General features: G+C 31.8%; 1 protein-coding gene across 1 annotated transcript; it reads right to left on the minus strand.

The window, feature by feature from the left end:
- Nucleotides 1-10549: 10549 nt before the first annotated feature.
- Nucleotides 10550-11609, minus strand: LOC124822330 (non-specific lipid-transfer protein 1-like). The gene is made up of 2 exons (XM_047294322.2): nt 11142-11609; nt 10550-10812 (listed from the first exon to the last, which is right to left on the minus strand). Exons 1-2 carry the CDS (start codon nt 11507-11509, stop codon nt 10803-10805), a joined length of 378 nt encoding a protein of 125 aa, XP_047150278.1. The 5' UTR covers nt 11510-11609; the 3' UTR covers nt 10550-10802.
- Nucleotides 11610-15049: the final 3440 nt, after the last annotated feature.

A 15049-nucleotide genomic window follows, 5' to 3' on the forward strand; every position in this document is an offset into this window, starting at 1 on the left:
AAATAGTAGAACAAATAGTATTTTTTTATTTTTCATTCCTTTTTTTTTATTTATTTAATTTTGAGATAAATTTTATTTACCCGGACAAAATTGAGTAATGACATTGGTCAATTTTCTTTTTTTACTAAACCGTGATTATGATGTTTACTCTACAAGGCACAAACATGATCTAATGAATAATAGTCAATATAACAGTAGATACATTGTTATGATTGAAAAAGCCTCACATAATAAAGCAACAAGCATAAGCGTAACAAACATAAGGTCAGAGCTATGTAATCTCTTAAAGGCGTTGGTGACTAAAGCTTCACAAAAAGTGTCTAATCAGGATAATGAAATACCTAAAGGAGAAAATAAAATCCAGTTACTCATGAAGAAGGATCATACTGACATTGAGACATCTGAAGAAGACACGTAAAAGGAAATAAACAACTCAAAGCTACAATGCCAACGAGAGTAATATTCTTAACTCATAAATTAATGATTATGTACTACATCTAATATGTAATTTTTTAGTGTCTAAATGTCTAAAGCCTAAGGCATATCGTTTAAAGACTTATGATATGATATAGTCCAAGACAAATAGTCTAAGAGACACTGCATATAGTCATAACATGATTCACCGCTGCGCCCAAAATGAACTAGCCCGATAGCAACCTTCCAAAATAACAACGAAATTCAGAAGGTAGTAGAATGGCAAAAGCCATACACAACATTAAATATGTCATGATTGCCCTCAATCTCTAGCGGTTGTCATTCCAAGAAATATATGTTACCCATATACATTTAATAGCCAAAATCTTAAACATTTTTGTGCTTCTTAAGAAATCTCAAACATTCCCTGCCAAAATGTGTTTCAGTTATTCATGCCTCTGAAGAGAAACCCATAAGACTTCATCTCGAACACTGGGTGGATCTTGAAGATCTCAGAGCATACGGATGCAAACTTCTTCAAGATGTTCATCGTTGCGACATCACAAACTTCTTCAACTGGGATACTCCAATACTAATAGATTTAGGAAGACAGTTCTGGACAAATGCACAAATACGCTCCAACGAACATGTCTCTAAAGTTTTATAAAAGAGGTGACCGTAAATTGAAACTATTGCTGCTGCAACTGAATGCCTAAGGTTTGAAAATGTATGCTGCTAGAGGAATCATTGAACGCTCTCTCTATGGAGTAAATTTTAGAAAGGAATTTTTTGGCAAAGAAATTATGTATGAACATCTCTAGATGTACGCCAAGATTCTCCAAAGCATATGCTCCAAGACATTCTTACATGAAAGTACTACTATGTATCATATAACTGATATGGAAAATTTTTCTATTCAGCATGTCATGACTGGATTGACATTCAACCTGCCACATCTCATTTTTATTCACTTAATCAAATCAATCAGGATTCTAAATGAGAACATGATCAAGTGTCATTACTCGTTGTTAGTGTTTACAGACTGTTGGTTAAGTAATGAGTCGATTAGCATTTGTTATTGCAAAATGCCATTGTCTCAGTAAGAAATGACATTTCGCAAAATGGTGTCATACGTGGATAGAAATTCACCATCAATGATGTAAGACAAATGCAACTGGTGATGAAGAGATTAGAAAAAGTCCCTCCACTCAACATCAAACAAATAGCCAAACTTAGACAAAATAGGTTGACTCCTCTTCATTTGAATCTAGAAAAGAAAAGACGCTCAAGGTAGAAAACCTTACCAAGACATTATATCTATTAAGGTTGGAATTGAGAAATCGACAAATTAGACGAGACTATAAAGTGAAGAGACTCATTGGAAAGGAAAAGGAAGTTGCATTTAAGGCTCACTCATCTTCAAAAATGAATGAGGAGACATCATCTAGCAAACAATCCATCAACCTTGCTTAGAAAACTATGATATCTAAAGGGGGAAACTCCACTAAGCAAAATAGACCAGCAACATCAAAGATGAAGAAGACTAAGAAGATTAACATGTCTTCCCATATCACTAATCATTTTGAAGAGTTAGACACCTTTGATGATGGACTCTCTATTAAGGAACTCCAAAAGTGATAAGATACCATCCTCATGCCTCTAATGAAGTATGTACTGATGTTCCACCACCAAAAAGAAAAAGAATAACCATAAGATGTTCCTCCCAGATAGCATATGAAGAAATTCCTTTAAGCATTCTTGTCATTGTGTCTAGCAATCAGGAAGAACAATAACATGAGGTATTTCCTTTGTCACCACCTCACATATCATCTTCTCCAAGCCAAACACAAACCCTATATCCCAACCAAACCTTCATCCAACATTCACCCAAATAAGCAGTACATGACCAAACCTTGTTTGAACAAGACATTGAACCAGTTATCACCTATACCTTACTCTTCACCGAACCACCCATTTTTGAAACGCAAGCACCCAAGCCTCACACATTAACCCCCTTCCCTCTCCTAACCTTACCGGACTATCCTGACTACTTACCTCAACCTTATCATTACACTCATCAAAACCTACCAAAATTCCCACTTGTTTAATGCTTTCTCGAGACATGCACCACATCCTCCACTTATATCCTAGTGACCAAATTTATCAAGCCTCCAAAGCCTATAGAATCCTTCCTGCAAATGACATCATTCACCTACCGATACCCACATGGACACATCCCCCAACCTTTCACGTATGCCTCCCTATAAACTACCTTTGGGAACCAATATTGGAACTTGCCCATTCACCAAGCCCAAAGCCAAAAAGCCTACACATACCACATTATCTCCATCGCCAACGCTCAATGATGACAATAATGAAGAACTACAACTTGCTCTCAAGCAATTCTTGGAAGATGTTCAAAGCTGATCATCTGTGGGACTTTATATTGAAGGAAAAATTGGATCCTATAGTCCTCAATCCAAGGTGTCTCATGTACCTATAGATCATCCTGAACTACAATTACCAAAGGATTTCTACAAGTAGATGTTTATCATGTTGCCTAATGAAAACAAAGTACCCTTTAAGTGGATCAAGCAAATATACATAGTGCTTGACATCATTGCACCTTGTCTACCAGTAATTGAAAAAACGCCATTGAAGATGAAGAAGGTTGAAGCAATCAAGGATGTACGTCCTACTCCTACAACACATATATTGGCTAATCCTAGGAAGACATGGTATGCTAATGCTTCCTACGATGAATCTGATGTTTATTTGTATTAACAACAATCCATTTTTACCTATATAGACAAGTCTCAACAAAATCATGCATCATCTAGCAACCATTATGTTGAAGAATTTGGCGAATACATCATCCCACTTGGCCAATGCATAGTAGAACCATGTAGAATTCATCATTTTGATGATTCTAATGCTACCTTCTTAGTAGAAAACAATGCACATGGTCAATGCCTCCTATGAGAGCTGTGAAATATGCCAACATTGCCTTTAATATTTTTCATTCGTGATGGTCCATCATTTGAAGATGCTATGAGCCAAGCTACCACACAATCATCTGTATTTATAGTGATGGTTGACCGACACGTAGCAGCAGAAGAAGACATCATTTGGTACTTAAGGCTTCCCGTTATCCTATGGAAAAACAAATATAGGAGGTAACGGAGATACCACAACCCTTAATGAATCACCACCACAAACTCAACTTGACCAACCCAACTCCCAAATTATCATAATCAACCCTCAAAACCAAATCATTCTTCAATCATAACCTTCAGTCACTATATCAACTGATACCTCCCTAAACTACCTCCTTTACCATCTTACCCAAACTCTCAAGCCCTCTTAACCCATCTACATCATTTGATTGTTGAAAACAATGCACGTCAACAAATTACAATTGTCGCAATGTTCCAAGCAAACAAGAAATAACAACAAGAAAAATTCTAAACCCTCCTCAACACCCTAAACAATGTCATTGCCTAAACATTTCTCAAACGTACTCAATCACCTAGCCTAATCACACAACCAAAGTCACCCCATCCATCTTCATCTGAGCATTGAATGATGCTTAGGGAGTTTTTTCATGTCGAGAAAGAATGATATATTAGGAGTCAAGGAGTCTAGTAGAGTTGCTTTTTGCCACTTACTTTGATATAGCTTCATTTACTTTGATACATGATTTTTTCGTAGATTTATATCCATTGACTTTACTCAAATGCTCTAATGTTTTGGATTCATTGCATATATTTAAATGATGATGACTTATGGCAGTCATATATAGCATGCATTTGATAAACATAAAAAAAGAGGAAAATTGTTAAGCCAAAACCAAGTTTTCAAGTTTATCAAGTTTTCAAGTTTATCAAACAATATTCAAGGAAATATTGATTATAGAAAACAACATTTAATGAAAGAAATTTGATGAATCATTTCACTTAGCTTTCCGTACTGAATTATATTAGTGAATTGTGTTTAATTCTCCATTATTGTCACATTTTCACTATTTGGGTTTAATTTGACTATTAACTCTTATTTTAATTAATTTGGATTATTTGGGCTTAATTATTCAAATTATTATTTGCAAGACAATTTTGGAATCGTATTTTGGGACAACAAGAGTGTGGCCACGTCATTTCTTATTTCCACATCAGCATTTTATTTTTAATTTCGTTTTTTAAATGTATTTTGGACCAAAATTACATTTAGATTATTTTTGGTCAAATTAGGACAAGCCCATATGGAGGACATTTTCATCTTTTGAGGTTATAAAGACCCAAAACCAGATTTAGGGGTCTCCCCCTTAGGGGTTTAGGTTTGCTTTTGTTTTCTTTCTCTTCTATATATTGAATTCGCTTTTTAGTCTCATTGCAATCCATTTGAAATTTGTTTATGTTTGCATCTGCATCAATTTTGTTTCTGTTTGCATCTGCATCAATTTCGTTTCTGTTTGATATTGAATTTCATTTATGTTTGATGGTCTTTGCAATTCCAATTTTGTTTCAATTTTGCTTTTTGTTCCTTGTACTCAATTCAGGTTCAATTTTGATTTTTAGTTTACTTTCGTTTTCCCCTTTTGGTTGTTCAAATTTCGTTCCAGTTTAGTTGTTGTTTTGTGTTTAATGTTTGAAGTTCATTTTGCTGTGTTTAATTTCGTTTTAATGGTAGGTTAAGTGAGTTTGGTTGGTCTAAGTGAGATTACAATGTTTTTTCCTTGACATTGTTGGTCTATCATGGTGATTTTGTTGTTCTAACCTTGCTCCATATTTAATTATGTTTTGTGCTTGCAATTGGGTACACGCTTAGTTGCCTCATTGTATTTAATCTTCACTTAGTCGATTAAACCGCATTTGTTTAATCTGTGGCAGTGTGGACATGATTAAATGGGAGCATTGTGTTAGCTTAGTTGGTTAATTCATGTTGGATTAGGGGTTAGAGTAGTGTGTAATTATTGTTAGTCTGTGATTGGAAGCATTGTAATTGAGCTAGTGAGCAACTGTTTTCAATTAGTGTTTGATTTCGTGTTTTAGTTTGTTAAGTTCTAGTCGCAAATTGTCCAAAAAACCACCTCCCACCACGTGTTCAACCTATTGCCTGAACCAAAGTTTGGTCCTTGAGAGACAACCTAGGAATCACTTCCTAGTTTATACTACACTTAATTGCATATTAATTTGATTCAGGTACGACCTCGATCAAAAGTGTTTTCCTTAAAGAATCATTTAATAGACGATATGGGTAACAAATAGCGTCTTACTAAAAGAAGTATCTCTATAAGGCTCAAACAACGTTTTATCAGGCAGACATCTTAAAGAATACATCATATAACGAAAGTCGTTAAACGATATCGAAAAGCATATATAAGTGTCTTATCAATAAAGTGAACTCGACTAGCAATAAATGATAAAAAAAAATCTAATAAAGTATTCAAAAACCTTTGCGTCTAAACTTAGCAACATGTGTATGTTCAAATGATAAAGCATCTAAAAGCTAACTTTGCATGATATTACGTTAAAAGCTTTATAAGGCAAGCATCTAATAAACATGTCATTTACACCGTCTAAATTACGATCAAATGATGCATTAGTTAAATCACATGGACATATGCAAGAATGCTCTAAACACATAATGTAATTTACATTCACTAACGGATAAAATATTTAATACTATACAAAAAAGTGTTTTTGTGTTTGCATGCTTTGTTCTCTTTATCTGTGCACTAAATGGCAGCTTCAAGCATTACCCAAAAGCTCTAAACAAAGAGATGTTGAGAAACAAGAATCCCTATTCAAAGCCACTAGCCCAGAAGGATCGTACCAACTACCTTTGTGAAAGCATTATTATGCTATAACACAGAGCTAAGTCTGATCAAGCTACCTTAAAAGGCTATGAAGCCTGTTTTTGAAATTAACTTAATGTCCAACAATAATCTCTCAATAAAACCTATATAAAGAAGATCAACTAAAGAGAATTTGTTGAAGTAGAAGAGAAAAATGGTGAAAAAAAATAATAAGAGAGAGAAAAAGGAAGAGTATGCTCAAGAGAGATCATCATTTATTAGCTCTACTTTATCTAAATGCTTATATCGTCTGATGCTCTTCAACCCAATAGAAATGATGAAAGCAAGCTCAAGTAAGAGAAAATATGAAAAGAAAGTTATGATCACATCTGGCCTTCTACTTTATATTTAAACCTACCATGTTTAATGCTTCCTGAATGAAAGGAAGAGAAGAAGAAAAGAAAGAAGAAAAGAGAAGAGGAGAAGAGAAGAAGAAAAGTAAGAAGAAAAGAGAAGATGGAAAAGAAGAGCAAAGATATTATTGAATATCTACTCTAAAGTTTATCACTGAGCTTATAATGTCTAATACTTATTCAAATGATGATAATAGAAGAAAAGAGAGAAAGAAATTCATGAGCTTATATCGTGCAATGATCTTTAACATAAGAGAAGGAACCTCATGAGTTCACAAATTGTGTTATATTGTATTAATCCTCTTCATGAGAGTTTACTCAATCTATGTTTGTGATCAAACGTTAATTATGTTTGTATTGAAATATTTAGATTAAATTTTGTACTAGTTAGGTTAGACTAGAGAACCAGAAGTGGTTGAGAATAATTCGATACCAAAAGTTGTCACAATAGTCGACCACTAGGAATGGGTAAACTTAGACTAGTTGTGTTGACTTGGGGAACCAGGAGTTATTCATAATACTTAGACTAGTCAAGATTGACTAGGGAACCAGGAGTGGTAATAGTACTTGTAACTAGGAGTGGGTTAAATTTACTGTAATCTTTGATAAGATTAGTGGAACCCCTTAAGAGTTCATAAAGGAGAGTTAGATGTAGCTCATGTTGAGTGAACTAGTATAAAATATATGCTCTATTGTTTTCCTTATTTAAAAGTCTTTATAAGTCCGTTCTGAAACATCAATGTCTAAACATATCTTTGTTCATCGTTCTTTTGAAAACCCATTAGGCTCCATTTGTTAAAATTTTTGAAAACAGTGTTCACCCCCCTCCCCTGTCTAGTGTTTTCCTCTGCTTTTCATTTTTAATTCCTAAAGTTTGATAAAAAAAAAATTTGAATTCATTTATGTTCCAAACTTTGTTACAGTTTTTCTTCAAACATTAAAAGTGAATTTATATACGCACTTATGTTCCAAATGGCATTCATACTAACATTTGAGTTGTTTTCTCTGTTTGACATATTCAAGCCTAAATGTCAGCTTGAAAAGTCATTTTACACGTATAAAATTTTAAGGCAATATAGCTAAGAAGACTATATTCATTCGTTTTTAAAGTTTCGGAGTCAATATGTATCAAAATTTGGGAGAAATAGGAATTTCAATTTCATGTCCAAGCTTAGTCACTGCAAACATATTAAACCCTTAAATTTAAATAAATGATCTCTCAAAAGCTAAAAATAGTACAATAATATCATAAATGTCTAAAATGATATTTTAATTTAAGACTTTTCACATCATTAATCTTTTCTCAAGTTGATTCAATATAGTTGATTCAATATAGTTGATTCAATATAGTTAGTGAAAGAAATAAAATTTCTTTTCTCGTGATCACTCATCTTTCCTTAAACTTGGGATCAATATAAGAATAGTCACTCAAAGTATCAATCATGTTTGTGTAGTTCTACAATATTGACAAGTGTACTAAATTGGGCAAGTAATAAAGTGGATAAGTCTTGATATCATTTTTCCATAAAGACTTGCATTGTTTAGAAAAGCCATGTTTATTTACAAATTAAAAGGATAAAGAAAAATTTGAAGCAATGAAAAGTATTGAATATTTGTCAAAAATAATAAAATCTAAAAAGCAATTAAATTGATGAAAGTACTTAAGTGGTAAAGACTTCACTAGAGTTAGATTTTATGTACAAAATCAATATGAAAACACTAAACAATATAACTTCAATTCATACTTTAAGATTCACACCACTCTTTAACTAGTCTTAATGTCTTAGAGACACGTCCAAACTTATTCATAAAAATCCTAATATCTTAGAACTTCTTATTAAAAGTTCGAATTAATCATTAAGTTTGGATGTTTAGAATGTCCAATCGTTAAGTTATGTGTAGACGCAAAATCAATTAGTTGTTTTATTCTAGTATAGGTTCTAACATCGTGTCCAATCAAGTAATTATCATGCAGTTAAGAATAAGAATAGAACACAAGAGTAATGAAAAATGAATATATTGAATAGAATGCAATTAAGAATAAGAATAAAACACAAGAGAAATGGAAAAAAAATATATTGAATAGAAGAAATCATAAAGACTTAAAATACATTACATCAAACCCCGTGAATAAAAGAGTTAGTTACTACTATACATTCATAACGATAGAAAAGATTAATGATGAATGACTTCAGTCTCTAAAATGAGTCTTTACTTTCTCTTCTTTTAGATCAAGTTCTCCTATCCAAATATATTAATTTTAACTATATAAGATCTTCTATTTATAAATTTTCTAAACCATATTATTAATTGGACTATACGTAAAATTTGTACTTTATTTTGTACTTGAGTAACCAACTTTGTTGATAATGATTTTTTTATATATTCTTTTATTTTGTACTTGAGTAACCAACTTTGTTGATAATGATTTTTTTATATTTATCTACAAAATTATAAACCAAATATTTATTTATTTTCTAAATGTATCTATAAAATCTTAATTTTTTAAATAGATGATAATCAAAATACTAAAGATAAGGTAGTTGCTTTTTCTAGAATTATTTAATAAATCTTTAATTATTTAAAAGATAATAATAAAAATATTAATAAAAGATAAAAAAATAAATAAAAATAATAAATGATAGGGTTAAATATGTTTTTAGTCCCTAAACTATTGGCCGTTTCTGGTTTTCGTCCCTCTTCCAAAGTAAGGTACAATTTGGTCCTCATTCTTTAGAAAAACGTTCGTTTTAGTCCTCAAAATTTTGTTTTTAGTTCTCGTTTTAGTCCTCAAAACGTTCGTTTTTTCGATTAAAACGAACGTTTTTTAAAGATTGAGGACCAAATTGTACCTTACTTTGGAAGAGGGACGAAAACCAAAAACGGTCAACAGTTTAGGGACTAAAAACATATTTAACCCTAAATGATAATGTAAATTATAACGTAAAAACTTAGTATTTCTCCATCTTGTGTTAAGCATAAAAATAATAAGACAATTAAACACTAATCAAAGATTAAACCCGTCTTGAGCACATTTCAAAGTATGCATAGCTAAATACTATAAATAGTGTGAAGATTCTAATATACACAATACTAATTGATTAAATATATATTACTTCACCTATATATTTAATATAACTTGAAGATCGAAATATCTTTAGAAACACCCACTTATCTTCTAATGATAATGGAGAAAAAAATACATTTCAACATATTAAAGGAAATATTTTTGCGTCTTATAGAAGTTATCGATTCTTACCCGAACAATTTAAATGTGGTTATTTGAAAATTTGAAAATGAGAAGTCATGTTAAGATAGTCTGTCTCATTCATAAAACAGTGCCCTGTCAGAAAACAATTTCTAATTTTCTATTCATAAACAGTCAGAATTAATTGAGATAAGAGACAATGAGATCAGAGCCGTAGATTTTCGCCCAATTCTCACATAAAGTGTCGCATAACACTTACTAAGTTATGTTTTTTGAAAAAAAAAACTTTAATGCATTGCTAATACTTTTGCAAAATTGTATTTCTCGTACAAAAGGAAACAAAAAACAATGTATAGTTAGTATTTATCTTTCTAAAAGAAATACTTATTAGATATATAATAAGCATATTTCTACTTATTAGAAAATGTGTTTGTCTAATTTATTCATGTTTATTATAATAAGCAAACTCCATCTTCTACTTATTAAAAAAAACATATATTGATTTAACTGGTTTAGTTAATACCCTTAACTAAACTCGTCATGATTTAAACATTTAAGTGCCACATTATTTAGCCAAGACAAGCAATCACCAAATTTAAATAAAGTTAAATACTATGTTATATATAGTTTTGAAACCTCCACTTTTCCCTATAGTAATTTAGGTCAAAGAATAAAGAAATAGACATATCACTCAAAAAGGTACCAGAATCATTAATCATATCTCATAAAACTCAGTTATATTCTCATTTATATAGGACAATAACAGCTCATACATCTATGCCTTCCCCCATAATACTCTATATCTTCTACTGGCGCCTACACATGCAGCTTCACCAACTTCAGTTACAGACTTTATCACAGACATAAGATAACCAGTACAAGCCTCAAGGAAGCAATTTCCAGCCATTCCCATGTCATGTCACGTGGCCTTTTTTATTCAAACATAGTATAACATAAACATCAAGCACCCACCTCACTGCACACTGCATCACAACAACAAGAACTGGTTATAAATTGTAGTTCTTAGATAAAACCTTCTCACTGTAACAAAAGATCACAAAGACTAAAACTTGTATGACTTCAAACATAAAAGTTAGGTTTTGGTTCTTGATATTGACATCAGAGGAAAATTCAGTAAAGAAATCACTGTAAAAGCTGTGTTAAGATAAGAAGAAAGAAGGAATGAGTTCAATGCTCCTTTTCTCTTCATAAACTAAAGCTGGGAAGGAGAAATATAGGAGAAATGAATAGTTTAAGACAAAGTGACTTTGACAAACAAACATGTTTATACTACAGACAAGTAATGGAGTACCTGTTACAGTCAGTATTAGGGCTGATCTGGTAAGGAATGTTTACACCACATTGCTTGGGAAGACTAGCTGCAATGTTGAGATTGCGAGGAGAGTACTTGAAGCCACTGTTACCAACAGCATTCTTGATGCAGTTGCAAACAGCTTGGCGATCAGGTTTGGTCTGAGCCAGGCCATAGAGGTTCTTGATCCCATTGCAGCACGGCTCAGGAACAGGGCTTCCACCATACATCACATAGGAAATGCATGGGGTCAGGTTGTTCACAACTTGCCCACATGTCACCACTGCTTCTGCCTTGGGAATGGTTGTTGCACTAAGAACCATGCACACAATGGCCAACAAAGAAACCCTAGCTGCCATGGTAGCCATGATGAAGCACTCAACTCTTGCAAGAACCAGATATGGAAGGTAGATTAGTAACTATGTGTCTGGTACCTTTTTTTCTGTGGTTAGATGCTTTGGAATGCTATATGGTGGTTGTGGTTATATAGAGGGAGAAGGGCATGGGGCTAAGATTTAACAGCCATGTGGCTGTTCTTGTTGAGTAGTTGAATGAATTCAATGCCATTATGGAGTGTAGTTGAGCAGGTAAATGACACACTATACTAGGCAAGACTGTAGAGAAACTATGATGATGTCTGGAACTTGTTGGAGATTTTCTTTCTTTCTTTCTTTTTGCAAGTCATATCCAACACAATTTTGTTTCTGAACTATATTTTCTCTATATTTTCTTTCTGTATCACATCATACAAACTATATTTTTTTTTCTCTCCCTAAATCTGATGTAATGTTTTGGCATGTGTTCGCATGAACAGATTGTATTGTTTATGCGAATTTGAGAGCGACGATTTACTAATGTATGGTTGTTCGTTTGAGCTGAAATGAACGGATCATTGAGAACGGATTTACGGGACACACTCCGTTTTCATCACTCTCAAAACTGAAGAGATTTGCGTGTGTGCCCTTCACTTGATACGTAACACAAGGAACGTAACCGGTTACAGGAGAGTCGTAACCGGTTACAGGGGTATGAAGCACTGGAAGGGGATGGCGTAACCGGTTACAGAAGCATGTAACCGGTTACAGGAACTTATTAATTTTGGTGGCACACATGTAACCGGTTACGCAAACGCGTAACCGGTTAGATTTCTTTTTTTTTTTTTATATTTATTATGCAAACTTATTTTTCAGTTTCTTTTATAATTATTTTAATATTATAATTTAAAAAATTTAAATCTTAATAAAATTAGGTATATTATATTTTTTAATTTATTAAAAATAAGTTTATTATTTAATTTTTATAATTTTTAAACATTAATTTTATAAATTATTCATAATTTTTTTTTATAAACATTTTTACAATTAAATATAACATTTATAAATAACATTTTATATTATTTTTATAACTAGGGGCATTTTGGTAATCTTTAATTTCTATCAATTAAACTTATTTTTAAAATCTATCACATCAATCAAATCCTATACTAATTCTCACAAACTTTACTTCCAAATCCACTCTCAAATACTCACAAATCCACTCAAAAAAACAACAAAAAAATTACCCTCAAATCCACTCAAATCCATTCAAATCATCTCCCCCAAATCATCTCCCCCAAATCACTCTAAACGAACAAAGCCTTGGTTTTATCTGTATTTTTGTTTAGAATGTTCATAATCATATATATATATATATATATATATATATATATATGTATATATGTATATATGTATATGTATATATGTATATATGTATATATGTATATATGTATATGTATGTATATGTATATATGTATATATGTATAATACTGACATAAAATATACTATGAATTCTTCCGTTCGCAGTCACAGAATATTGGACTGAAAATTGATTGAAAATAACATTTACAACAATTATAATGTTATATCTAAGCTGCACTGTCTTTATAGACAGTGATTGAAATCACTGTTACGTATCACAGTAAATCATTGCCATTTCCCAAGCAGCCACAGATTATGTTTTTCAACATGTAGGTCTCATGTGGATTAAGATTATGTTGAATTTTAGTAATCTTTGTAACAATTAAATCATTTCTCCCCTTCCTATACGTTCTTGGGATTGCCACAGGATATGTTTTGACTTAATCACTTATTGTTTTTTACTTAAAACTATTCCATGTTTAGAAGTATAAGAAATTATAAAATAAAAATTAGAATTAATAATGTTTTAAAATAATGAAATTAAATATTTTAAAATTAAAATAATTTAATAAAATAAATAGAATTTTTTAAGCGTTTCATTATTTAAAATATAAATTATCTTTTTAAAATTTTTTCTCTTAACTTTTTTTCGCTTATGTCTAAAAATTTTACTTATATTTGATGATTAAGAAGTTCTTAAGAACTCACGATTGAGTAATTTCTATTTTTATCCGATCAATTTTTAATATAGAGCAAGTAAAATTTGACTCATTTTTCACTTTTGTTCTTAATTTGAAATCAAGCGAAATGATTCTTTGTCGCATGCGTCTTATTTCTTCTTTCCCTAGTTCTTTGGTAATATGAGGTCTTAAGGACTCATTTCGTTTTAAATTCGATATTTTGTAGACATTTCTAGAGTTCCTTAAGCTCTAAGCAAGGTTTTGGTGTTTATAGAGCTCTAAGCAAGGGTTTGGTGTTTATAGAGCTTTGTTGTTCGATGTAAGGTAAGAGAAGCTAGATATTTAACCTTAAAATATTTTTGTTGCGTAATTTTAGTGCGTGTATGATTGTGAAACTGTTGAATTTATAATTTAAATGTTTATGAAATTTTTAGTGTAATTAAATGAATATATATTTTGTTATTTGAGCCTTGTTTTCTGATGTGAGGTAATTGTGATAGTTATTGATGTCATGAAGTTGTATATTGTAAAGTGGTATTGATGTTTTAAATGGGTTATAAGGTGTATGAAGTGATGAGTGATCAAATATTTGGGTTTTAATGCTAAAAAGGGAGGTTTTAATAGTTGAGTTTGTGAGACAGGTGTTATTGATATCAAATATTTAGGTCTGCTGTGGAGTTATTTTAGACTCGTTAGAAGTATGAATTAGTTGAAATCTGATTAAGAATTAAGGGATAGTCCATTGTTGGTGTTTTTGATAGCTTGAAGTGCAAAATTAGAGGTTTGGAGTAGTGAGAATTTGAAGTAGAAGGTTTGACTAAAGGAGAGAGTTTAGGCCCTGTAGTTAAGTCATTTAGGACTCGTCTAGACCTTTGGTTTGCTGAAATTGACGTAGGAAGTGGTAGAAATGAGTGAGAAGTTTACAGTAGTTAAGTTGGTTTGCAGTGGTCAATTTTAGTAGAGGTTTGTTTTCAGATGTATATCTCAGTGCCAAGGAGGTTGTAGGCACCATTCAAGTATGTGTAGAGGGTAACCAAAGTCGAAATAAGAGTGTATTTGTGTTTTGAGGTGACGGTGAGTGCCCCTTGGGCATCCCTTAAGCGCCTCACTCTAGTGAGTTGGTGCTTGGGCACCCCTTTCTGGTGTTGGGTGCCCTTCTTGCAAGTTTTTGGTTTTCTATTTCTGAGTTGTCCTATGATCTTTGATGCATTGTTGTGGTTTTCTTAATGAATTTGAAATGATTTTATGTGAGTTTGGATATGTTATATGATGATATATGTATACATTTGTAAAGGACTTACCTTGTATGGTAGCTTGGATTGAGCCAATAGTATTATCAATACAAGTGCATAAATTTAGCATGTGTGATATATTTGAATTGGAATTGATGTCAGTGTTTGATATATTCATTATTCTAGAATATTTCTGTTTACACTAGCTTGTCTTATTTGTTTTCTTTGTGCTTGTATTGTATAGTTTATGTGTGCATAAATAATTATCATCTAGCAAAGGATTATAAAATGTCTATTGAGCAAGCTTTAGATGATAAACA

This window comes from Vigna umbellata, chromosome 11 (genome assembly GCF_029865625.1).
Source record: "Vigna umbellata cultivar VRB3 chromosome 11, Vumbellata_1.0, whole genome shotgun sequence".
In the NCBI taxonomy this organism is placed as follows: Eukaryota; Viridiplantae; Streptophyta; class Magnoliopsida; order Fabales; family Fabaceae; genus Vigna; species Vigna umbellata.

Bases quoted from the DNA above. Each gene is read 5' to 3' on its own strand.
- LOC124822330 (XM_047294322.2), bottom strand. From the start codon at position 11,509: ATGGCTACCATGGCAGCTAGGGTTTCTTTGTTGGCCATTGTGTGCATG.